Genomic DNA, 26,643 nt, shown 5'->3' with positions numbered 1-26,643 from the left:
GGTGACCATTTAAATGCTGTTTCGTGGGTGTGCATAAATTAGCCATTGCGTTCTCCTACTCAGCATAAGACCTCTCTGTGTGTCAGAAGAGCTGTAGCATTTTGGCTTTCAGACTTACCTTACATGCTGCATGGTTTCCTGTTGTGCATCAATAGTACTAATGTTTGTGCTGTTACATCGTTGGACAGATATGATAAGGCAGCAGTGGGTGTACATATGCTCGTCTGTGCTTTGGAAAGTATTAGCATATTTTTGCAGCGACATTGCAGCTGTGATCGCATTAGCATCCATCACTGAATCAGGCCCTGTGTAACTCAAGGAGCATAAAAAATTCAGGCCTCAAAGAGATCCGAGGCGGGAACAGATGAAGTGTATCATACCAAACTTTGCTGCTATGACCTGCTCAAGTTCACCCTGGACCAAGCAGAACATAGAGTTTTGTTGAATTCTATAGACCTGGCTGAAGGGGAAGATGAAGACAAGCTGGAATGTAGCGGCATGGAAATGGTAAGCTTAAAAAGTTAAAAAGTGAAAGCGAGAATTAAAAAAAATAATTTATTAAAGTCATCTTGCCATGGCACTGCCCACACACCATTAAAATATGCCCTGTAGTCCTCCCGGGTTTACTTGGCATGTGCACTCAGGGATTGTGTTCCAGTTGCCGCAAGTGGTGTCCATCTATCCCCCTCCCCTGCATGCTCCACTTGATCTGACATAACAGTGCAAGTGGGCCTTTAAGGTTGGTTTTTATGGCATAGGAAATTGTGCAACACACAGCACGCCTTTTCCACCCAGTCAATTTTGTCCACATGTAGAGTTATAGTTGTGTGAAAAATGCAAAATTTATTGCTTAGCATTCCAAAAGTGTTTTTCACAATCTGCCTAGCTCTTGAAAGCCTATAATCAGAAATCTGCCTCTCTTTGTCCAATGTCCTTTGCGGGTATGGCTTCATAACATTTCCATGTTGTGCAAAAGCCTCATCAGCCACAAAAGCAAATGGTAGTCCATGCTTGGTTTCTGGTATGTTCAGAGTCTTGGACATCAGTTTTTTATAGAATACGGTCCACTGAAAGGAGCCACCATCTGAAGCTCTGCCATTCTTCCTGATGTCCACAAAAATAAATTCATAGTTAGCATCGACCACAGCCATAAGAACAAAGCTAAAGAAAGCTTCATAGTTGTAATAATAGGATCTGCTTTTGGGAGATGGTGTTATGTGGAAATGCTTCCCATCTATGCCTCCTCCACAGTTTGGGAAATTCCAGCAGCCTGTGCAATACTTTTCCACACCTCCGCAGTTGTAAGGAACTAGAAAAAATAAATAAAATATGTCAGTGTTTTCAACAGACATAACATCAACATATCATGTATATTTTTTTTTTAAATATATTCACGTAATTTTCTGTTTCATTTCAGCCATCTGCTTTTGCAACTTCTGCAGGGGATCCTGTAGAGTTGTCTGTGGACAGTTCCATGTCAAGCCAGGCCATGGAAAGCAAAGAAGTCATAGCGCCAGCGCCCCTCCCACCATGCCAGAGAAAAAGGCCAACTCCGCCTCAAACCGAGGCTGAGAGGACCATTTACAGCTGCAGCATGAAGTCCTCACTACTACACAGAATGTCTTGAAAGAGCTCCGAGCTCCCAGATAAGTGGGATGCTGTTGGCAGTGGAATTGCTTTTAAATTGTGCCACATGTCCGATGACCAGCGCATGAATGCAGAGAGAATTATATTCCACACCTTAATGAAGGGATTAATGTTTTATTTGGAACCAGACACCGACCACACAAGAAGGCCTGTGCCTCAAACATTTAGGCCACTACAGCCTCAGCCTACACTGTCTCCATGCCAACAAAATGTGTAGCCACACCAACCATACACTTCACAGTCAGCCCCTCAACAGGGAGCCTCAACACCCATACACAGTGCAATATACAGTAGTATGTTGCAATATAGCTCATGGGAAGAGAACCCTGGTGACCCCCAATACTATAATTTTCATTAGGGAGGTATTTATAAGTGGAAAGACATAAATCATTGACCAATCAGCATCTGGGGTTTATTTATTAAGCAGTGCGGAGAAGTGACCCTGTAGCCCATAACATTCAATCCATTTCTACCTATCATTTGCAAGTACAATCTGTAAACGATATGTACTGTAGAAGGTTATTGGTTGCTATGGGCAACTTCTCCACTGGCCCAATTCTCGTCTCTTGGCACTGCTTGATAAATAAACCCTTGATTTTGTAAGGTTTATCTCTCTCCACTTTATAAGTGTGTACACTAATGTTTGTTTGAATAAATGTATGTTATTTTGATAAAAATGTGCAAATGTTTTATTTTTTAATTATTTTGTATTTTGGGCCTAATGTCCTTGTTGTTTCAAAAATTGCTATGCAATTGATATGCACTTCTAGTGCAGTGTTTTGGTGCTTATTGCAGTGTGCTTAATAAAAAAAACACACGTTTAAGTGCAAACTTTTATTTTTTTTAAATTTTATTACCTTAGGCTTATGATATTGCTGTTGCAGCACACATATGATGGCTTTGCAGGTCTCAGGGATGATGTTCCCCAAAGCTTGTGGAGAGATGAGGGAGCCAAACTTGAGATCAGCTAGAGACCTGCCAGTAGCCAGGAAGTGTAGGGTTGCAACCAGTCTCTCCTCAGCAGGGATGGTCTTGCGTAACCTGGTGCCTTGCTACTCAGTGTATGGAGTCACCAGATGCAGCAACTCCTGGAAGGTGGCATCATCCATCTGCAAGAAATTCCTATAGTTATCAGGATTATTCTCCAAATCTCCAGGAACAAGGACATGTGAGACATGGAGTCTATCTGCAGGAGCCACTCCTTGGTCCAGCAGGCCCTCTCCTCTCTTCTAGGTATCAGGGAGTGACACCAAAATGACAGTGTAGGTAGCCACGGCTTGAAAGTAATAACTATCTATCACTAGAGCAAAGAAGCACTTCATAGAGCAAAGTAAAACAAAGCAGAGCTGTAAACTATGATGAGCATTCAGCAGGTAAACCTAGCCTCAGAAAACACAAAGGAATACTGCACCGAGAAAATGTGATAACTACTTCCTCCTTATTACAGCACAGCCAACTGTACACTCTACAGCCCATTATTCAAGTTTCCAGGGGACCCTAATGATGAGCAAGCGATACAATATATCGTTCAGTTGTTGGCAAGATTGCACACTTAGTTTGGGTATCAGTAGTCACCTTAAACCTTTTTAGCCCATACGAGACCTAGATTTACAGGGCTCTTGATCATTTTGACAGTGGTGTGGTACCCACAGCTATTACCTTTACATATTTACAGCAACTTCAGTCTTCATGGCCAGTAGCCCAAGATTGTTTTTTTTCTTAAAATGTTTACACTTAGAGGATGTTACCTAACCATTTCTATTTGCCACATTTATAAGGTTTGGAGCAAATGTCATACAGTAATTAATAACAAAAGGCAGCATAAACTGCGCTTCTCAAGCACTTGGTCATGTGGGGTTAGAGGGGAGTTTGGAACAACTGAGGTGTAGAATGGGGGGACAACTAGTGTTAAGGGTGTTTGAAGGTGTCTTTGAGGCAGTAAGGGGAAAATGGGGACTGGTGTGGGGGAATTGGGGACGTGGCAGTGTGTATGAGCAAGTACTGTTAGTGTCTGGTGAATGTTAATGAGTTGCCTAAAAGTGAGAGAATAGGGAAGTGAATGAACCTGGTAGTCTGAAGGAGGGTGAGATAGATGGTAGTAGCTAACTGGGAGAAAATGATGTCTAGGAGTAATGTGTGGCTGGTTGGATATTGGTGTCTGTGATTGGGATGGCATTGAGATAAATGGGTGATGTCAGGTCTCTAACACCGAGCTCATGTACGAATAAGTGTAGTTTGTGTCTCATGAGTAAGACTGAATTGAATTAATCACACTTGCAATGATGTATAATAAAAATGAAGAATGTTTTAATTGTTTATATGGAGTCACAGTGCTCCAAAATAAAAAAAATAAAAAATAAATTGAGTTATTATTATTATTATTATTATTATCCTTTATTTATGTGGCGCCACAAGTGTTCCACAATGCCTTATATAGTACATAAAACTAGTAAGTGAAGAAGAGACAAGTAACTTACAGTACATTAGAGTGCAGGACAAGGACACGACTTATATACATTGCAGCAATAGTGATTAAAGCACTCACAATAAGCAGAGAGTTGGCAGTCAAGTGTTAGGTGGCCTTATGGGGAGTAAGGAGTAGAAGAAAATGTAAAGAGAAGAACATGAGGGAAGAGGTCCCTGCTTTACATTCTAAAGTGAGTTCCACACTTAATAAAGTGATATTATGTATCAATGTTCCTTGGAGTGGGTGATGGTTAGGGTGTTTAGTAGGCTCCTTTAGGTTAGTAGCACCCTAAAGGAGCCTACTAAACACCCTAACCATCATCCACTCCAAGGAACATTGATACATAACATTGGCAGTGGACGGCTCACGTGCTAAGCTGCTCCCAATCATATCAGTGAATCCTTTAGAGCGCTATTACATATATTTAAACTAATACCATTAAAATGTCGAAAAAACGACCAGCGATGCGCTCTCCCGCTGGTCGTTTTCTACATCAATCATCGCCTGAACATGCTGGTCAATCTGCCGATAATGACAGATTATGCATGTACAGGGATGAGGGAGGGTGCCTGCAATTAATGACATATCGTTCAGTGTAGGCACTTAAAGGATGAAGAATGACTGTACAATTACAATGTTGTAATCGTACTGTCATTCCTCTATCGGCAAGTGGATACGCACCTTAAGATTCTCATGGCTAACTGCCATTAAAGGTTCAGTTTCTTATGAATTTCCCTATTAAAATAAAAAATATTTATGGCATTACACCTACTGCATAAAAAAAGAAATGATGATACCATCGCGAAGTACACAGTTTTGCTTAATTTTTGCCTACGATCTCCTTATTAAGATAATATATTTATCCCAATATTAGTTTATTTGGGATAAATGTTATTTTTAATATAACATATTCAAAATGAAGCATGAATTGTCCTTAAAACAAATCCAAAATTCACTTGAGTATACTGCAAAATAAATGTTATATAATATTTTTTCCTATCATTAATTTTACCTGTATATTTTATGCCTGCAAATTTTAATTATGTATTTTTATGTATTTTATTTTATGGCATTAACAGACTTTTGGCATTTTATGCTGCTTTTATATTTGGTACCATCGGTGTATGGAGAGCACTGACATGTTAAAGTATGTAATCCTCTGTTGGAGCTGTCAAGGTGGTTTTGGAGAACTAGTGCATTTATTCTTAATGTGTATATAGAGCATATCTAAAGTGGACTGGCCAATAAGAGCATTATTATGTAATCAGCAATACTTTTTTTCAGCCAACTTCTGTATGTGTATTTATAGCAGGTTTGAAGTACAGTAATAATGGCCTAGACCAACATGTAGCCAGCCTGATTATTTCAATGTTACCAAAAGCAGTGGTGATGTGAGACTCCATGTGGGAAGGTGTGGGAAGACTGTGGTGTCAAATGCACCTCTATTTGAAACAAAATATTTACAATACTTCTGACTTGTTCATTTCATTGAGAGAGGAATTATTATGACAGAAAATGTAGCAGTTTGCTATAATTTTTCTTGGTACTTTTATTTAATGTTTTGTTTGTTTGTTTTTCAAACTGCAGAGCAGCAATTTGACTTGCGGCCAGAAAATTGGCCTCTGCCTCGTCCTGACCGGATTCATCATGTAGTGGAAGATTTTCTCACAGACTGGACTGGCCCTAACTCTCACATGCTGCCACTGCGTCGTTTCCTTGAGAATTGTCTACAAATCGATCTAAGAGCTTTCCATGCAGGTAAGAGAAGGGACAGAAGATAATTAATTCACTATTGATTTGATGCATTTAAACATTGTAACAAATTAATGGAAAGAGTAATTATTTCAAAAAGTGTTTTTTTAAATTTGAAAAAGATTAGGGAAATTAAAAGCGCTTCATATGACAGACATCTATTATAGACTGATAAGCTGATGAACACAAACAATAAATAATAAACTCTCACATTGCTCTCTAGATTTTTCCTAGCGGCAAAAGTCCTAATCTTGTGATGTGGTAAATGTTCCTCTCGGTTCAGATGATGTCATTCATATTAATAAATACAATAAAAAATGTAATAGTATAATAACGTTAAATAAAAAGCAGTTTCATGTGTGAATCTTTCTAGAAGAAGAGTGGGTGGATATATCCAATTCTGAGGTAAAATTCCCCAGTCCTGTTGAAGGCACTCCATAATTGATGGATTGATACCACTATAGATTTTCTTACACGAATGCTTACTTGCAGGGCCGTTTCTAGGGGCGGGCGACACGTGCAATTGCACGGGGCGCTCCACCCTGACCCCTTAAGACAGTCTGACTGACAGTGGTCTTCAATCAGGGCACACACCGGCACCCTCAGCAGCTGCAGACGGAGCAGCAGGGACCGCAGCCAGACCAGCCGGGTGACAGGGGCTGAGTGATCTCTACGTGCAGGCGTCTAGCAGCTGGCGCTGGGACTACCTATTACAGTCCCAGTCCTCCCCGAGGCAAGTTCTTTTTAAAGTTGTCCACTGGCACTGGTCGCGTGAGCTAATAACAGCTCGCGGACCGGCAGCCGCGTGGCCGCCCCTAAATGGCTGTCGGTCCGCGTTGCCGGCACCATATTCAAAATACTGCTGGGGAGGGGACCCAGATGGGAAGGGAGCACTGCTCAGCGTGCTGCTGTGATGCTAAACGAGTGATGAGGGGCGGAGCTAAGTGTGTATACATACCGATGAAGAGTCTACTGTGTTTACAGATGGTGAAGGGGGGGCTGTGGGTGTGTGTAACTGTACAAATGGTGAAGGGGGCTGTGTGTGTACAGGTGGTGAAGGGGGGCTATGAGAGTAACTGTACAGATGGTGAAGGGGTGCTGTGTGTGTACAGGTGGTGAAGGGGGGCTGGGTGTGTAACTGTACAGATGGTGAAGGGGGGCTGGGTGTGTAACTGTTCAGATGGTGAAGGGGGGGCTGGGGGTGTAACTGTGTACAGGTGGTGAAACGGGACTGTGTGTGTGTACAGATAGTGAAGGGGCTGTGTGTGTACAGATGGTGAATGGGGGTTAGTGCTACAGTGAGGGGGGGATGAGGAGCTCTAGGTGAGTGCTACAGTGACATGAGTGGTGTCAGGAGAGGTGAGTGGTCTTGTGAGGAGAGGTGAGTGCTACAGTGAGGTAAGGTAGGTGTGAGGAGAGGTGAGTGCTACAGTGAGGGGAGGTAGGATTGAGGAGAGGAGAGTGCTGCAGTGAGGTAAGGTAGTTGTGAGGAGAGGTGAGTGCTGCAGTGAGGGGAGGAAAGTGTGAGGAGAGGTGAGTGCTGCAGTGAGGTAAGGTAGGTGTGAAGAGAGGTGAGTGCTGATGTGAGGGGAGGTAGGTGTGAGGAGAGGTGAGTGCTGCAGTGAGGTAAGGTAGGTGTGAGGAGAGGTGAGTACTGCAGTGAAGGGAGGTAGGTGTGAGGAGAGGTGAGTGCTGCAGTGAGGTAAGGTAGGTGTGAGGAGAGGTGAGTGCTGCAGTAAGGGGAGGTAGGTGTGAGGAGAGGAGAGTGCTGCAGTGAGGTAAGGTAGGTGTGAGGAGAGGTGAGTGCTGCAGTGAGGGGAGGTAAGTGTGAGGAGAGGTGAGTGCTGCAGTGAGGTAAGGTAGGTGTGAAGAGAGGTGAGTGCTGCAGTGAGGGGAGGTAGGTGTGAGGAGAGGTGAGTGCTGCAGTGAGGTAAGGTAGGTGTGAGGAGAGGAGTGCCGCTGTGAAGGGAGGTAGGTGTGAGGAGAGGTGAGTGCTGCAGTGAGGTAAGGTAGGTGTGAGGAGAGGTGAGTGCTTCAGTAAGGGGAGGTAGGTGTGAGGAGAGGTTAGTGCTGCAGTGAGGTAAGGTAGGTGTGAGGAGAGGTGAGTGCTGCAGTGAGGTAAGGTAGGTGTGAGGAGAGGTGAGTGCCGCTGTGAGGGGAGGTAGGTGTGAGGAGAGGAGAGTGCTGCAGTGAGGGGAGGTAGGTGTGAGGAGAGGTGAGTGCTGCAGTGAGGTAAGGTAGGTGTGAGGAGAGATGAGTGTTGCATTGAGGGGAGGTAGATGTGAGGAGAGGCAAGTGCTGCATTGAGGGGAGGTAGATGTGAGGAGAGGCGAGTGCTGTATTGAGGGGAGGTAGGTGTGAGGAGAGGAGAGTGCTGCAGTGTGGTAAGGTAGGTGTGAGGAGAGGTGAGTGCTGCAGTGAGGGGAGGTAAGTGTGAGGAGAGGTGAGTGCTGCAGTGAGGTAAGGTAGGTGTGAGGAGAGGTGAGTGCTGCAGTGAGGGGAGGTAGGTGTGAGGAGAGGAGTGCCGCTGTGAGGGGAGGTAGGTGTGAGGAGAGGAGAGTGCTGCAGTGAGGGGAGGTAGGTGTGAGGAGAGGTGAGTGCTGCAGTGAGGTAAGGTAGGTGTGAGGAGAGATGAGTGCTGCATTGAGGGGAGGTAGATGTGAGGAGAGGCGAGTGCTGTATTGAGGGGAGGTAGGTGTGAGGAGAGGTGAGTGCTGCAGTGAGGTAAGGTAGGTGTGAGGAGAGGTGAGTGCTGCTGTGATGGGAGGTAGGTGTGAGGAGAGGTGAGTGCTGCAGTGAGGTAAGGTAGGTGTGAGGAGAGGAGTGCCGTTGTGAGGGGAGGTAGGTGTGAGGAGAGGTGAGAGCTGCAGTGAGGTAAGGTAGGTGTGAGGAGAGGTGAGTGCTGCAGTGAAGGGAGGTAGGTGTGAGGAGAGGTGAGTGCTGCAGTGAGGTAAGGTAGGTGTGAGGAGAGGTGAGTGCTGCAGTAAGGGGAGGTAGGTGTGAGGAGAGGTGAGTGCTGCAGTGAGGTAAGGTAGGTGTGAGGAGAGGTGAGTGCTGCAGTAAGGGGAGGTAGGTGTGAGGAGAGGTGAGTGCTGCAGTGAGGTAAGGTAGGTGTGAGGAGAGGAGTGCCGCTGTGAGGGGAAGGGAGGTGTGAGGAGAAGTGAGTGCTGCAGTTAGATGTGAGAAGTGGTGAGTTCTGCAGGTAGGTGAGGTGTGAGGAGAGGAGAGGAGAGTGCTGTTGTAAGGAGATGTGTGCTGCTGCGAAGGAAGAGAAGCGGGAGGAAAGAAGACCTCCTGAAGAAAAGAAGACGGAAGAGCCGGCCACAGAAGAATCGTATGCACCGCTGGCCATGATGAGAGCCTCTCCAAGAGCCTTGGTAAGCGGCTTCGGCCACCTTCACTTATTTAACCCTCCCTAGACCACCAGTATTGTTGGACACTAGGCCCGTGGGCCCAGTCAGTTCTCAGGCTTGTGGTGATTGGTAAGCGGGCAAAGAGCACGTGCTACTGGTAAGTGATTCTAGGCATTAGGCCCGAGTCACTGTCCTAATTTTGAATTGGGGGTATGTAAATATCAATGTGGCTCAGGAGTTTGGCCAGCTTAATTAAATCCCCACTGATATTTCCATACCCACACTTCAAAATTTCCACTTCGACCACTGCTGTAGACATAACGTTCCGAGCCGCACTGTACAGTATGCTGTGATATGTGATGGCTGAGTTAGATGATGTGGAGTTAGTACCATATTACAGTATGTAACAACATGTATGGGAGGGGTGAGTCATTCTGCCTCTTCTCCAGGGATAATCCTTACACTGTGGCACACTGGTAGGAAGTAGGCTACACCTATGAGTCAGTACACACTATTACTGTACTGTTTGTGTGACATACCAGAGCTGCCTGCAGTCACCCATGAGCACATAGTATTCTCTTTGGAAAGACTACATATGTCAGGGAAAACCATGTATATACTACACACATGTTGTGTGACAGGGCTGGCAGCCCTCAGCATGATTACTGTGCACAATTACTACACACAGGTTGTGTGACAGGACTGGCATCCCTCAGCATGATCACTACACACTGGTTGTGTGAATGGGCTGGTGGCTTCAGCATGGTCACTACACACCAGATGTGTGAATGGGTTGGCGGCGCTCAGCATGATCACTACACACAGGTTGTGTACTGGGGAAGACCGTTCTCAGCCTGATTACTACACACAGGTTGTGTGACAGGGCTGGCAGTGCTGAGTTTAATTACTTTGAATTTTTAAGAAATTACAAATATAAATGCAAGATTTATGATAGGAACATTGACTGGCCATTAATCGACTTTTTTTTGTCATTTTAAATGAAAGGCTCTACTACTGTGTGGCATAATGTGTATACGTTTTATTACTGTGTGGCATAATGTTAATGGGCTCTGTGTGGCATAACGTGAATTGCCTCTGTGGTTTAAGGTGAATGGGCACTACTGGGTGGTGTAATGTGACTAAGGGACACTACGGTGCAATGTAATGTGAAGAAGGGACATTACTGTGTGGCATAATTCGAATTGAGGGTACTATTGTGTGGTCACGCACCTTCCCAGGGAAACTACAACTGGTTTTTTTTTGTGCACTAATATGGATGGGACACTAATGTTCTTTATGTACACAGGGCACGAAAATGTGTAGTTACAGCTCTGCTTTGGTATGCACAGATGTGTTATTCTCTGCGTTCAACACTCCTTGCCCTAAAAAATTCCTACAGTGAACACTATCTAATCCTCTACAACTGCTAAGCTAAGGCTTGTCCAATTGGGAAAATTCCTTCCCTTTTCTTTATGTGTGACCTAGCCCAATGAAGAGCCAGCTTTACCTAACAGAAAGACCCAAATGGGCGCCATTTCGTGAGGGGACGCCAGCCCGTCGGGAGAGTGTTTGTGACTGCCTGGGCTAGACTGCAGTGGTGATGCCAGATGCCGAAGCACGGCACGCAGGCAGCAGAGAGAGGCTTCCAGTTCCTCAAATAGAAAAATTAAAGGGGCAAGATTCAGTATGTACATTATGTGTTAATATAACATATTTTCTGTGACCCCACCTCGAGTCCCAATCCACAGGAAGCTTATAGAACACTGCAATTTAGAAGATGCCAGATTGTCATGAAATATGGTTTTCTATGTTATTATTAAAAACCACATTTTATGACATTATTCCTTACAGGAAGTATTTCATACAGTTAAAATATGATGGCATAGTAATGCCACTGATTGCATGGCTCAGAGAAGTAAATATTATAGGGGGGGGGGGATTTTGAATGCTCGCACTGGGAGCCAGATTGGCTAGAAACTGCCCTGCTTACTTGTAAAAAGGTGCTGGTAAACTCATAAAGGTTTCTTTACAGTGGCATATCTATTATGGGTGCAGTGTGTGGGGCACACGGGCCCCCCGGGTCCAGGGGGCCCTGCACCGGACACACTGCACCTATATTGTTTTAGACTTACCTGTCCGTGGTCCCACGTTGGGTGTCTGCGTTGCTCAGAACACTGGAAAATGGCGTTCTGCGCATGCGCAGTAGACTCCGGTCACACTCTAGTGCCCGGAGTCTACTAAGGCTCCGGTGGCAGTTTAGCTGCGTCAGTCGGCTGCCGGCCACCGAAGAGAGAGGAGGCAGTCCCGCACAGGGAGTGCATACGGGCCCCCTCCTCTCTTAAGATGCCCCTGTTTCTTTAGTGTTGGTTCCTCTGTCAGAGGTGGTCTCCAATAGGGGGGTATTTTACTCCAATGAACTATATATGTGAAAAATCAAAACATATGCCTGGGTGTAATTAAAATATCACTCAACATTTATTATTAATAAGTTGTGGTATAAACAACCATACCATGTAGCATAGATGGTAACAATTCACTGGAGAAGATGGAACTCGGGCATCATTATACAGTAAGTATGGTAGAAAAGTTTACCATCCCTCGTATGAAATAGAAACTCTAATCAACGCGTTTTGACGCTATGCAGCGTCTTTGTCAAGATGAGTGTCCCAAAATCAAGACTGAAAGTGCATAAAAAAATACATAATAAATTACAATTACTCAAAAATCATGGTAACAAGTCCAAATGAGAATACACCCAATACAGACAGATATTTCCTTATAAAATGTGGAATATACCATCTTTGAGATTCAAAACATAATTTTAAAATACTGTATGGGGCGCATCCCTGTCATGTTGTATGTTAACAAAAAAGTTTTCCAAAGCTGACGTCACTACCCTAGCAATCATTTGTTAATAGCCAGAACAGAAAGGAAATTACTCCGGCATACGGACAACCAGTAGTCAGCCGGGTATATATGACAGAAGGAAAAAAGGATTTGTATCATGGAAGGGACAGCTGGCAGTTTCGCACCACACGTCCATAATATATTGCATGGTTGTAGTTGTCATGGTGACAAAAACAGACAACCTCCCCATCTTTGTTGATGGCTATTTGACGCCCATTTGTGTTCTGGCCTCATAGTGTATAGGTTGCCTTGGAAACATTTTGCTACACATATGAGCAGCTAAATAAAACCAAGATAAAATAAAATCTACATTTAAATAAAATTATCGATAGGTCGTAATGTAAAAATCTAAATATACTTTTGGCCCCTTAAAAAGTGAGAGGCACATATAGAAACCGTTGTAATTCCTACACCGTTCACCTGATTTGGATGTAATTACCCTCAAATTAAATCTGAAAGTCTGCAGGTAAAGCACATCTTGTTTGTTTCATTTCAAAGCCATTGTGGTGGTGAATAGAGGCCAAAATATGAAAATTCTGTCAATGTCCCAATATTTATGCACCTGACTGTAGTTGTTCCCTCAGTCTCTTCTCTCCATTCCCATATATCTCTTTTCCTTCTTCCTACTCCCCTTACCCCTTCTAGTCTTAGGTTTTTTATTCCCAGGCCATTCTTGATTTGATTTGGGGTTCTCTCTAAATAAATCCTGATCCTGTCCCTATTGAACATATAAGAGGATTCTTCTCCTTCTGAGGATTCAACCTCTGAGGTGGAATAATCTATAGAGCTGGTATTTTTATTATGTTGTTTGTAATTTGCACAGAACAATGTCTATAGATGGAGAAAGTCCATTTTGTCCCTCTGAAACTTCCTTCTTTTCCTTTCAATTATGCCATTCTTTAATTCCTCCATATCTTTTTTGTATTTATTGTAAGTGGTTTGGAACTTATCAACAGATTAAATTTTTTTAGATTTATCTCTATTTTTTTTAATCTCCTTTGCATATTCATTCAACAGAATTTCAAATTACACATGAGTGTTCTATGAGTATTCATTAATATACTGGCATCATATATGTGGTATTAGAGAATTACATATATTATTATTATTATTATTCCACCACGTTTTACTCTGTTTAAAATAATCTGTTTTGTCACATTCACTTATAAGATATTTATAAGAATGATGGCCAAGGATATAGTAAATGCTAAATGATAATATTAAATGTATAGGCGTATAACCACCCAGACATACTGAAACTATGCTTTCTGGGGCTATGTATGTTGAATAACACTGCTATTTTTACATATGCTAAACAAGCATATTATTCAAATTGGCTCATGGTTATTTCATCTAACCTTAAACTCATGAGAAAGAAGTGCCTAAAGGAACAAATTACACATGAGTGTTCTATGAGTATTTATTAATGTACTGGCATCATATATGTGCTATTAGAGAAACACATATATTATTATATCAACTTATATATGACTTCATCAATACTTACCTTGCACCTATGTATGCTGAAGCATACTAAATCCTATCATCCTCCTATGGATAGCCCATAAATTACATCAGTTAAAAACTTTTAATCAAATATTCTATGAATAATTCAAATCATATGTGAATAGTGTTTATATATGCTAATGAGACTACCGGGAACAACACAGGAACTCACACACCCCCGTAGTTGGTTGGCTAAATACGATCACTGCAGGGAGACGGGGACTGTTAATGCAATAGTTCCCAGGTTTAGTAACACATGAATCCATTATTGGTCAGGCAAATCACATGACTAGTGGGGAGTGATTTGATATGCTCCTGAATAGGTCAGTCTTGATTGGTCCAGCGGGTCACATGACCAGAAGGGAATGATTTGATAGGCTCCCTAATATCAGTAAAGCAGCGCTGGATGGCACAATTGGGTTACCTTGAAAAAACTGTCAGTGAAACGTACGTCTGCGTTTCCTCGCTTCCAACAAAAAATGATACACTGATGATTGAAAGTGCTGGTTACTCGCTCTCTCACTGAAATAATGTTATACTTACCATGGATGCAGTGTATATAATGAAATAAACCAGAGATAGATGAGATAAGAGAGACACTAGGGGATTTCAGAGCAGGGTGGGATGCAGCGCTACCCCCAAACACTAGGGACAATTTATCAAAGTGAATTTGAGGTAAATTCCCCAAAAACACAAGTTTCTACTTCAGGGTCCATAGGGTATCCACAGGATACCTTGGGGGTATAGGTGTGACGTCAGTCGCTGGGCACCATAGAGTTAAGCTTTTCAGCCTCCCAGGATGCACTAGGGTCCCCCTCCTATACCCCGCCCCCCGAGCCAAGGCACCTCAGTTTAGTTTGGTGCCAGGCCGGCGTCGGGTGCACCTGTCGGAGTGGGGGCTAGAAGAGCCCCTGAAGCTTTCTTCAGTGCAGCTGTGGCTGCACATCTGGATGTACAGCATGGACAGTCAGTCCTGACGTCCATGCTGTCTTCCCTACACCCCCGCCGGTACCAGAACGCCGGTACCGATCCGGGGATGCTGGTGAGCATCTGGGGTCACAGCTAGCGTTGACCCCAGATGTTCCGGACCATGGCCGGATCCAAGGGGGACAAAGGTAAGCAGCGGGGTCCCGCGGTGGGTCCCCGCTGGTCACATGGTCCTAAGTCCCCAGGCAGGGGGCTCCCTGGGGACTGGCTGCAGCGTGGAGCCAGGCGACCAACCTGCGCTTTCCACTACCCCCTGGGACAGCGGACCGCAGCAGAGCGGTAGCGCTGCAGCGTCCCAGGGGTTAAATGCATGCCAGGGGAGCGCGCCTTCCCTGTCTCACAGCCGGCGCCTCCCCCGCTGCACACAGCCCTCTCTGCATGCTGCCGACTGGTCCTGTGGCAGCGCTCCTCCCCCAGGCCAGCCTCCTCTCTGCTCCTTGGTGGCCATCTTCTCAGAACGCATGGTGAACGCTGCTGGAAGCGCTGGACGGAAGCATCGTGGTCTGGGTCCCCCCACATACCTCTCCTCCGCTGTGGCTCAGGTCTGTGTATGCAGCGCTGTGTCCTACCAGGCCCTGTGTCTGTGTAGTTGAGTGATCAGCGCTGTTAGTGCAGGAATTGTTATTTCTCTGCATTGTATGTGACTGTGCTAGCGCTGCCTGTAACTTTTCTTCTCTAAACTGTCAGCTTTATTACTGTCCCTGTTCCTTCTGCTAAAGCCCTTGCGGTGCGGTGCTGCAGGGTGGTCTCTCGCCTATTTAATACTTAATTGGTGAGAGAGGTCACATACGTGGTGCCATCATGTCTGAAAGTGATTTTCCCCTCCGGCTACAGTGTACCACGTGCAAAGTACCGTTAGCGGAGGGGGAGGGTAGCGCGGAGGGCCTTTGCCGGCAGTGTTTGTCCATGGCGCGGCCTATTACGGTTACAGCACCGGTACAGGAGCCGCCCTGGGCTTGTTTCGCTCAGGCGTTAACAGCTTTAGTGGGTCAGTTAGCTCCGCAGCCAGCGTTTACTCCGATGGGTTTGTCCCAGCAGTCTGTGGTGTCGTCACCCATGCAGGGGTTCCCACGACAATTGGTGGTACCCCACAGTCTCCCTATTTCCCCGCTCCCGGGTTCTCAGGAGCCAGCGTGGGTTAACTCCCTGACGAGTTCTGTACAGCACTTGTCGGATGTGTTGCAAGGGGAGTCTGTGATGCGGCCTCATAAAAGGCCGGTGGCGTCTCTGTCCACTCCTTATGAGGATGACGAAGGGACGTCTGATGATGGGGAGATTCTGGATCCTTACGATCAGGAACCTCTCCATACTAAGGACGCTGATGCTAAGTCCAAAGTATATATTCCTGGACTTATTCGGGCGGTCCGCACAGCCTTGGTGATTGAGGACGAAGTTCCCCCAGCGGCTAAATCTAAGTATGCCTTTTTCAAAGATGTGAAGGGCGATGCCACAGTCTTTCCTCTTTCGGGTCAGTTGGTGGACCATTTAGAGGAGGCGTGGAAACAACCTGGCAAAAGATACCAGCTGCAGAGACGCCTGGCGGTGGCTTATCCGTTCGCGGATAATTATTTTGCTAAGTGGGAATCTCCTCCACAGGTGGATTCTCACGTGACCCGTCTTGTCCGTAGTGCCACATTGCCGATGCCATCCATGTCCTCCCTTAAGGATGCTACGGACCGCAAGGTAGAAATCTGCCTGAAGTCCGCTTATTCCCTTGCAGGGGGGGCAGCACGGCCGGCTATGGCCATTTGCTGGGTTGCCAGAGCGATGGAGCGCTGGGCGGATTCATTAGAGGCTTCTTTTGAATCCGACTGTCCGGCCGAACAGGCGGAGTTGATTGGCAATCTCCGTGATTCGGCCACCTACATCAACGAGGCGGCTCTAGACATTAGTACTCTGGTGTCTAGAATTTCTTCAGCAGCGGTAGCTGCTCGTCGCACCTTGTGGCTGCGATCCTGGAAGGCGGACGCAGATTCCAAGAAAGGTCTGGAAGCGTTGCCGTTTACCGGAGAAGTTCTCTTCGGTCCGGATCTGGATAAGATTGTGGCCACGCTGGCGGCAGCCAAATCTGCTTGTCTCCCGTCGGCCGCTGCTCCTTCTGGTTCTGGACCATCGTCCTTTCGGTCATCTAAGGCCCAGGGCAGGCCCAAACCACAGTCGTTTCCTCGACAGGCTGGCCCTAAGAAATCGGTCAAGCCCCGGAAGCAGGCATGGAGTACCAGACGTCCGGCCCCAAAGCCAGATGACAAGCCTGCGGCCTGACGGTCCGGGCCTCCCTTTGGGGGATCCCAGGGTGGGAGGCCGCCTGCTACAGTTCGCCCAGTGTTGGTCGACCACTACGACAGACACTTGGGTTCTGGAGGTGGTTTCCCACGGATACGCCCTCTCCTTCCGTCACAGACCCCCGGCTCGATTCTTCACCACGGGTCTACCATCAGACCGGAACAAGGCTACGGAGCTGCGGAAGGTATTGCACACTATGCTCCAGGCTGGAGTTATAGTGCCTGTTCCATTCTCCCAGAGGGGCCAGGGTTTCTATTCAAATCTATTTTTGGTACAGAAACCCAATGGGTCATATCGTCCGATTCTCAACCTCAAAGCACTCAACAAGTCTTTGCGGGTCCCGAAGTTTTGGATGGAGACCCTACGGTCCATCATTCTAGCGCTGGAACCTGGGGACTACATGGTGTCATTGGACATACAGGACGCTTACCTGCATGTCCCTATTCTTTTGCGCCATCAACAGTTCCTCAGGTTTGCAATCCGCAGCGAGCACTTCCAGTTTCGGGCGTTACCTTTTGGCCTGGCAACAGCACCACGTGTTTTCACCAAGGTGATGGCGGTCATGGCGGCTTCTCTGCGGCTGCAGGGAGTCCGCATGTTGCCGTATTTGGACGACCTGTTATTGGTGGCAGGATCTCCAGAGCTCCTGTTACGCCACTTGGACCTGACCATTGCACTGCTGCAACGGCACGGCTGGCTAATCAACTGGCAGAAGTCCACTCTAATCCCGTCTCGGAGGATTATGCATCTTGGAGCCTTATTGGACTCGGGACAGCAAAGGATCTTCATGACTGAGGACAAGATCTCTGCTTTACAGTCAAGGGTGCGCAGTTGTCTGCACAGCCGCCGGGTGTCCTTACACTCGGCGATGAGGTTACTGGGCTCCATGGTGTCGGTGTTCAACATGGTGGAATACGCCCAGTTTCACTCCAGACCTCTGCAGCACCTGATCCTGTCCAAGTGGAACGGGCTGCCTCAGTCTCTGAAGTTCCGGACGATTGTGCTCACCCCGGAGGTTCGCCTGTCCCTTGCGTGGTGGTTACAGACGACCCACCTCAACAAGGGACGTCCGTTCTGGGTTCCAAATTGGGTCCTGTTGACAACGGACGCCAGTCTTTGGGGCTGGGGAGCAGTTTCGGGTCCACACTTGTTCCAGGGCAGGTGGACGCCGACAGAAGCGGAGCTTCCAATAAATATCTTGGAACTCCGTGCGGTCTTCAATGCTCTCCAGCAGGCACAGCGGTTTCTCCAGGGTCGCCCGGTGCAGGTCCAGTCGGACAACGCTACCACCATGGCCTACATAAACAGGCAAGGAGGAACTCGCAGTCGGGCGGCTCTCGTAGAGGTCTCTTGGATCCTGGTTTGGGCGGAGCGCAATCTTCCGGCCATATCAGCGGTCTTCATCCCGGGAGTGCTAAATTGGGAGGCGGACTTTCTAAGTCGCCAGGACGTTCATCCGGGGGAATGGTCCCTGCACCCGGACGTTTTTCAACTACTGGTGGACAGGTGGGGTCTTCCAGAAATCGACCTCATGGCGTCCCGGCACAACAACAAGTTGCCGGTGTACGAGTCGCGCACAAGAGACGAAGGGGCGTCTCTGGTGGATGCTCTGTCCGTCCGGTGGACGTTCCGGTTCGCATACCTGTTCCCTCCGGTCTCCCTTCTTCCACGGGTAATCCGGAAATTCAAACAGGAAGGAGGGACGCTCCTGTTGATAGCTCCCGCGTGGCCCAGACGGCACTGGTTCTCAGACCTTCAGGGTCTGTCCGTGTTGTAATTGTACTGCCATTCCTCTATCTGCTAGTGGATACGCATTTTTAATCCACATATTTGGATTGCAACATTTGTTGCAAGTTCACTAAAAGTGGTTAGAAAAGACTAGTTCAGAATACAATCTATTTATCCTATCTTATAAGGAGCTACTAATGATAGATATAGTACCCCTTTTTTGTCACATTCTCTGATAAGATATTTATAAGAATGATGGCCAAGGATATAGGACCTCATTCAGAGTCTCTCACTAGCGCTGTGCTCTCGCAAGCGGTCCGATGGTTTGCATACGTGCATGCGCATGCTTCATTCTGCGCATGTGCGAATTACTCTGTGCGATCGCAAGCTGCTCGCACGCCCAGCAAAGACAGCCCAGTGAAATGAGTGACAGGAAAGACCGTCTGTGGGTGGTAACAGGGGCAGGACACTAATAACGGGGGAGTGGAGGTGCAAACGCAGGTGTGCCTGAGTGTTTCAACGCCGTTTTAGAGGCATGCATAATTAACACGCATTGTCATAGTACACTTCACATGCTTGTTTTTTACACTGAAGTCCTCGCAGTGCTTGTGGTAGGGTAAGGCAACCACAAGTGCTGCGATCGCTTCCGATTGTCCTCGATGTACCAATGTTTTAATACACTTCCAGGAGATGACGTGTGCTGGTGGGCGGCTCTGCCTGTGTGATTGGGCGTACGCTGGCTGCTCGCTAAGACATGGTGGGCATGCTTATGCCTTGGCGAGCGATCGCTTCCCGTGGCGTCACTTTGACAAATTTGAGTATGCTGGGGGTGAGCGATCGCATCTAGCAAGAGACTCTGAATGAGGTCCATAGTTTTTAAATAGTGGGGTATACTCTAATATCAAACATTATAATTAAATACAGTACCCCCATCTTGTCATATTTCCTTATATTATTCTGTTATATACACTGTGACCTAGTGAGAATTCTAAAACATCTCTTTATACTCTAGATACAAACATTTTAATTTATAACATGATGATTTGAATATCCTCTCATAGGTATTTTCTTATTAGACGTAAGAATAATAATCATTTTTTAAGGAAGTGTGGGACATCTCTTCCGTGTGCTGAATAAGAGATACTTTACTTACCTTTTCTCATGAGGATTTTCACACAGTATAACACTGATAATCTAATTATTAGGGGTTGACCTAGTGAAATAACAAGTGGTTTTGTGGAATGATGCCCATTCTTTATTAAGGATACTGAATTTAGGGCCTGATTCAGAGCCAGACGCTATTTGCGGACGGTCGTTCAGGAAAAGGGGGTGGCTATTCAAATGAACCGTTCGCTCTTTGCGGTCTGTTGACGCCTCCATGTCTGAACGAGCGAAGAAAACATGCGGCCGCTATTTTGTAAAAAACGCCCCCTGGCCGCTCGCATCATACATCATGTCCGCTATTTAATAGATTAATCGAGTACATCGAACAGCGTATGAACTGCTCGCTATTCTTGTGGCTGGTTTTACCTACCACAAACTTGCGAGCAGTTCTGGCTATAAAATAACCAAGTGACGTGGTCGATGACGCTGCTGTTTTAATTATGCACACCCTAAAAACGCCCGTTTTGACCTTTAAGCACGCCTGCGTTCTGATTTCCACTCCCCGTTTTCAAGCACCTTCCCCTGTTACCACCCACATACGCCTCCTCCTGTCACTCAAAATAGCAGGCACTCGCTATATTGCGAACAAACGATTTCTGCCCGCACTGACTGGTTCGCGCATGCGTATTACAGTCCGTACGCATGCGCAGATGTGCTAACATCGCTCCGAACGAGCGAACGGCCGCTTACAAGTGGCTCTGAATCAGGCTCTTAAACCTCTATACACTCCTGCCTATACCTTCTAAAAACCTGCATATACCTTCTAAAATTGACGCTATTTGCGTACACAGTCATACAGTAAAATAAAAGACTTCAGACCTTGAACATGTGTTTCCAAAGCACAAAGTATTATTCAAGCAAAGTATACAGATAGTTACACGCTGTGATCTAAGTACAATTTAGCGCAAAGAAATCATAGAGACCCAAGGTACAGTTATACATACGCACGCACTCTGGGACCAGATTCTGGCATCAACAAGAAACCTCCATCAACAGCATCAGCATGAAGACTGGGGTCAGAACACACATATATATAACCTTACAGAAATAGACTATACAATAGAGAGGTTTGTTGCCATCCCATTGGTTCTCCATCACGGTGCTTCTGTTACAGGACATTTAACAGGTCGATTCAAATGGACACAGATCAGCCTCCAACAGCCTCTTGTCTCCATTTTCCCGCCTCATGCAAATCTAAGCTGTTAGTTTTACAAAGTACATTTTGGTGCTTTAACTTTCTACGGTCCATAAGTTGAGAATGCATGTTGCGATCTTCACACCAATGATACCGGGAAGCTGTTGAGAAAGTGCAGATCAGTACAACACCAAACACGGTTTACTTATCATGTATTAAACCTAAGATAGCCTTTATTTCACAGCATTAGTACTAAATGGATAAAACTTGAATCTTATACCTTTAAGCTATGGAACCTTTTACGTGAATGTGCAGTATGTAAGTGTTAGGGGTTTGGGAAAAGATGCTAGTTAACTTGGAGCAGATGCGTATGCATGAAGATAATATACAGCGTTCACATGCGGGGTATTATGCATTCGCTAATGTGCGACATGTTAACAGCACAACTATGTGTATTAATGTGTGTATGGGGTATGGTAAAATATGCGATCGCATGATGCTAATAATAGCATCTCCATATGTACTTAAGTGTGAGTTTAGCTAAAATGGCGCTGAGCGGCCATTCGCAAAATGGCTTCTTGCAGATCTAATTTTCAAGATGGTGTCTGGCGGCCACTCGCAAGATGGCATCGTTTCGATCTAATTTTAAGCTGATCTTGTCTCAGCCAATTATCCAGCTTCGACAGTCCACCCTTTGATAGCGAACAACAAGCTATCACACTCTGGTTTTAAAAATATTTTAGGCTTACAATTTGATATATTATTTAATGTTATTATGGGATGGCATGAGGTGGTTCTTAATCCATCAATAATGTGTCTCTGGGAGGGGACATAAAACTACCATTATATACACACCGCAGATCTTGGAAGATCATGGGAGTGATGTGGGAATGCATCAATCCTATAAAGGCAGTCTTGAGGGGGAATAGGGACTTACATTATTTGAGGTGTTTTTAAAATATCATTTCAATAATACATTTTATGCACGTCTAAATATAATACATTATATGATGGTATTTCCTAGTTCAAGGTTGTAATGCAGTTCTATATTCACCCCAGTATTCATATTGTCATTGTTGACCACCATCATAATTTCGTTCTTTCATTTTACCTTATCTTTACATTTTACACACTTCACCACAGTAGGAACACACCGGACACATATGCCAATTACTATGATGACAACCAGTATGAGGATCAGGAGTTTACCTATGCTTGCGATCATTTCCTGGTCCCACTCCCATAGACCTGAGAACCACTTCGCTGGGTTCAACCATCAAACCCATTCCTCTACCTTCTCCTCTACTTCAGCCACTGAAGCATTATGGTTTTTCTGAAATTCCAGTTTTAGCTGCAGAATTTCATACATTTTTTGATCTATTACCGCCTTGGGGTCGCTGGTATCATTGGTAACATAGGTGCAACACTTCACTCCAAATTGGGTGGCCAAAATATGCAGTATCCTCCAGTGACAGTGGTTAAATAATTTAATACTGGCCTGTGTTGCACCAGTTCTTTCTTGTACGCTTGCAATTCCCTACCTGTATACCTGAAGTGTCATCATACATCTCGGTGATATTATCTATCAATTTAGCAAGATCCTGAATATATCTAAAATTTTATATACCCCGAGTGATCCTGGTGGGATCCAGTTCTACTAAAACTTGAAAGCCAGTTGTCTCACTAATTAACTGAGTGGCTTTATGCACGTAACCAGGTATCATATTTATTTTGCCTCTGTATTCATACTGCGTGTGAAGATAAGGTGATGGTGTGTCTTTATGAATACCAAGCATTTCAACATGTGTGAGGGTCATAACCTCTGGGACTACTCTTCCCAGGTAACACAAACCTTCGGAACTCGGGGAGGGCCACTTATATGCTTTTCTTCCACATATAAAATATACATTATCGGGGAGAACATAAGGAATAGTTTTCATCATTATTATTTAACAAATTTCCCTTGCAAATAATCCTATCTCAGGTTCTTTCATCTGGTACATGCAAGTTTCTGGTTGTATTATCTTAGCACAATATCCATCTGGTACCTTACCAATAATTTCTTTGGTGGAACTTAATGTATACCGATACCTAAAGTGTCTCCCATTAGATCTAATTGAGCGTAACAGATCATGATGTATAGACTCATTATCAGCCCACAGTGAGAAGGTCATCGTCTGATTATTCCCCGTCACTTCCCAATTCCCTGGTTTATTGGGGTTGGTTATGTTTAAACACAAATGTGATCTATCTACTTGGAATTGATAGAATTTGAAATGAGGTGGTTTGGATGAGAGGAATTTTCCATCCAGCATTTTCCCTTTTTGCAAATCTAAAATTTCCATAATATTCAGCGGAAATGGCACCAACCCTACATTATGCTGACCCTGTGGCACGTGTGAGCACACCCAACAATCGTTCTGGTTTAATACTTTGCCTACCATGCTATGATAATCCTCTAAAGGATACCCACCCCAGTATGGGTTATATTTAGGCTAGCACCGTTGGATACAGTTCTCATCAAATAGGGACCCACAAAGCTCACAAATACAGGAATCTTCAGACGATAACCCTCCACACCATCCCCGAGTATCCGGAATAGCAGCCTCTTAACAATAACAGTACTAAGATTGATCAGACACTCCCCTGATTGGCATAGCACTCTTCCTCCTGACTCCACTCCATCAGCACTGCCATCAGCTCCCATTTCCTCTATCAGTCCCCGTCACAAAAACTGGAAATTCCCAAACCAACCAGAATGGTGAAAACTCTGGAAGAGAATATGAAAATAAACAAAGCAGGCCAGTCCATTGCCACAACAAAGACCTGCAAATTTCTTTTAGTTCAGGTATCTCACTACAACCTTTCAATCCTCTCGGAACAAGCTCGCGATTGACAGGTCCACGTTATCAGCCTTGTCTCCGCCTTGTTTCTCCACCGGTTGGTTGACCTTTTTGCAGTGAGTGGAATGGACCCAGGTATCTCTCTCAGCCACCTTCAAAGATGTGGTACTCATCAGCAACACCTGGTACGGATCTTCCCACCGATCAGTCAAACAACCTGAACACAAGAAATTTCTGATCATAACATATTCTCCAGGTTCAACATCATGACAGTTAGTTTCAGGCATATCATGGGACAACAATTTCAGTTTCTGCTGTTGCTGTTTTAACTGTTTACTCATTGATATAAGACCTTCAAGTCTTCCTGTGGACTTATAATCAAATGAGGTTGTCTACCAAACAGTGTTTCAAAGGGGGATAGATTTAGAGGGGGTCTAGGAGTGGTCCTTATACTATGTAGGACCTACGGTAATGCTTCTGGCCATCCTAGTCCGGTCCCTGCCATGATTTTACTTAACTTATTTTTAATAGTCCCGTTCATCCTCTCTACCTTGGCGCTGGCCTGCAGTCGGTAAGGGGTGTGAAGTCAACTATTAATACCCATCAGTTTACACATATTTTGAAAAACATCACCTGTGAAATGAGTACCCCTGTCACTCTCGATAATTTTAGGGATACCGTATCTGCATACAAACTCCTGTACTATTTTCTTGGCAGTAAATGCAGCAGTATTAGTGGCCACTGGGTAGGCCTCAAACCAATTGGAAAACACGTCAGTGCACACTAATACATACTTGAGATTCCTGCAGGGTGATAATTGGATTAAATCAATTTGTATTACTTGGAAAGGTCCGTCAGTCGGTGGAATGTGGGATGTTTTGGTAGGGATCGCTTTCCCTATGTTCTTCCTCAAGCAGGTCAGACAGAACATTGCTCTCTTTTCTGCTTGTGAAGAAAAACCCGATGCACACCAGTATGCTCTCACCAATTTGCACATACCTTGCTTTCCCAGATGAGTCAGACCGTGTGCTGCCTTGGGGGCTACTGGCTTACCTTGTCCATCCCTCCAGAGCCCGGAGGACTCTTGCCCACATCCCTTGGACTTCCAGACTGACTGTTCCTGGATTGAACACAAATTTTGCATCTCAATTAATTTCAGCATATCAATTGTTTGAAAAGACATAGGCCCTCATTCAGAGCCGCACGCTATTTGCGGTCGTTCGTTTAAAATCAAGGGGTGGCTATTTAAATGATCCGTACGCACATTGCAGTGTGTTCACACCTCTAAGTCTGAACGAACGAGCAAAACATACGCTCGTTTATTTGTTAAAAACGCCCCCTGGCCGCACGCATCCTACGTCATGTCCGCTATTTATTAGATTAATCGAGTACATCGACCAGCGTATGAACTGCTCGCTATTCTTGTGGTTGGTGTTTGCTACCACAAATTTGCGTGCAGTTCTGGCTATAAAATAACCCAGTAACGTGGTCAATGACGCTGCTGTTTTAAATATACACACCCATAAAACGCCCGTTTTGACCTTTAAGCACGCCTGCGTTCGGATCTCCACTCCCCATTTTCAAGCACCTTCCCCTGTTACCACCCACATACGCCTCATTCTGTCACTCAAAATAGCAGGCACTCGCTATATAGCGTACAAAGGATTTTCGGCCGCACTGACTGGTTCGCGCATGCGTACTAAAAAGCGTACGCATGCGCAGATGTGCAAACATCGCTCGGAACGAGCGTACTGCCGCTAACAAGCGGCTCTGAATGAGGGCCATAATTTGTTCTGTTGGTATGTTCATTTTTAACACTGCTGCCCATTTTGCAGCTTCATCTGCTCTGTTGTTGCCCAGTGACATCGGATCATCCTCACATGTATGGGCTTTACACTTAATTATTGCCACTGTTTTGGGCAGTTGGATTGCTTTTAGTAATTGTTTTATATGTCTGGAATGTGCAACTGGTGTGCCTGCTGCTGTCATAAAATTTCTCAGACGCCATAGAGCTCCAAAATCGTGTACCACTCCAAACGCATACCTAGAGTCCGTGCAAATGTTAGCAGATTTGCCTGCTGCCAGTTCGCACTCTCTTTTCAGTGCTACAAACTCTGCCACCTGGGCTGAGTGAGGAGGACCAAGGGGTTCAGCTTCTATGATGTCTGTGTCATTTACAACAGCATAACCTGTACATAATTCACCTGTGTCTGTCTGTCTATGACAACTCCCGTCCGTGTAAAATGTCACATCCACATTCTCTAAAGGTGTGTCATGTATGTCAGGTCTAGCAATAAAGGTCTGATTCAGATATTCCATACAATCGTGTGTATCATTATGTCCGCTGAACTCAATTCCCGCCAGCAACTTGTCTCCTTACACCCTTTGTACATCATGTTGTACATATGGTAAATACGTTGCTGGATTCAGCGTATTGCATCGTTTAACAGTGATGTTTGCAGGTGCAATTAGAGCTAGTTCCCATTTGGCAAACCTAGCTGAAGAAACATGTCTGGTTTGGGCAGAGTTCAGCAGAGCAGATACAGTGTGGGGAGTATAGACAATCATATCATGGCCCAATACTACGTCCTCACTTTTACTCACCAATAGAGCCGTTGCTGCCACACTTCTTAAACACGTTGGGAGTGATCTTGCCACAATGTCCAAATGGGCACTGTAGTATGCTACGGGCCTACTGGCATCACCATGTTTTTGTGTGAGGACACCTGCAGCACAACCATCGGCTTCCGTACAATACAAATCAAAATGTTTTCATAATCAGGTATTCCCAATGCAGGTGCTTTTGTCAGACTATCCTTAAGGTTAAGGAATGCCTGCACTGATTCCTCTGTGTGTATGACACAATCAGGT

General features: G+C 45.3%; 1 protein-coding gene across 1 annotated transcript in view; it reads left to right on the top strand.

Annotated features, from left to right (window-relative positions):
- Positions 1 to 26,643, top strand: part of FOXRED2 (FAD dependent oxidoreductase domain containing 2) — a 423,284-nt gene that overhangs the window by 382,875 nt on the left and 13,766 nt on the right. Inside the window, exon 8 of the mRNA XM_088481219.1 lies at positions 5,702 to 5,872. Within this exon, the coding sequence (XP_088337345.1) occupies positions 5,702 to 5,872 (171 nt within the window). The remainder of the gene's footprint in view (positions 1 to 5,701; positions 5,873 to 26,643) is intronic.

This window comes from Taudactylus pleione, unplaced genomic scaffold, assembly GCF_031769625.1.
Source record: "Taudactylus pleione unplaced genomic scaffold, aTauple2 ptg000266l, whole genome shotgun sequence".
NCBI classification, from domain to species: Eukaryota; Metazoa; Chordata; class Amphibia; order Anura; family Myobatrachidae; genus Taudactylus; species Taudactylus pleione.
The sequence above is the reverse complement of the archived record's forward strand: the minus strand, read 5'-3'. Positions and strand labels throughout refer to the sequence as shown.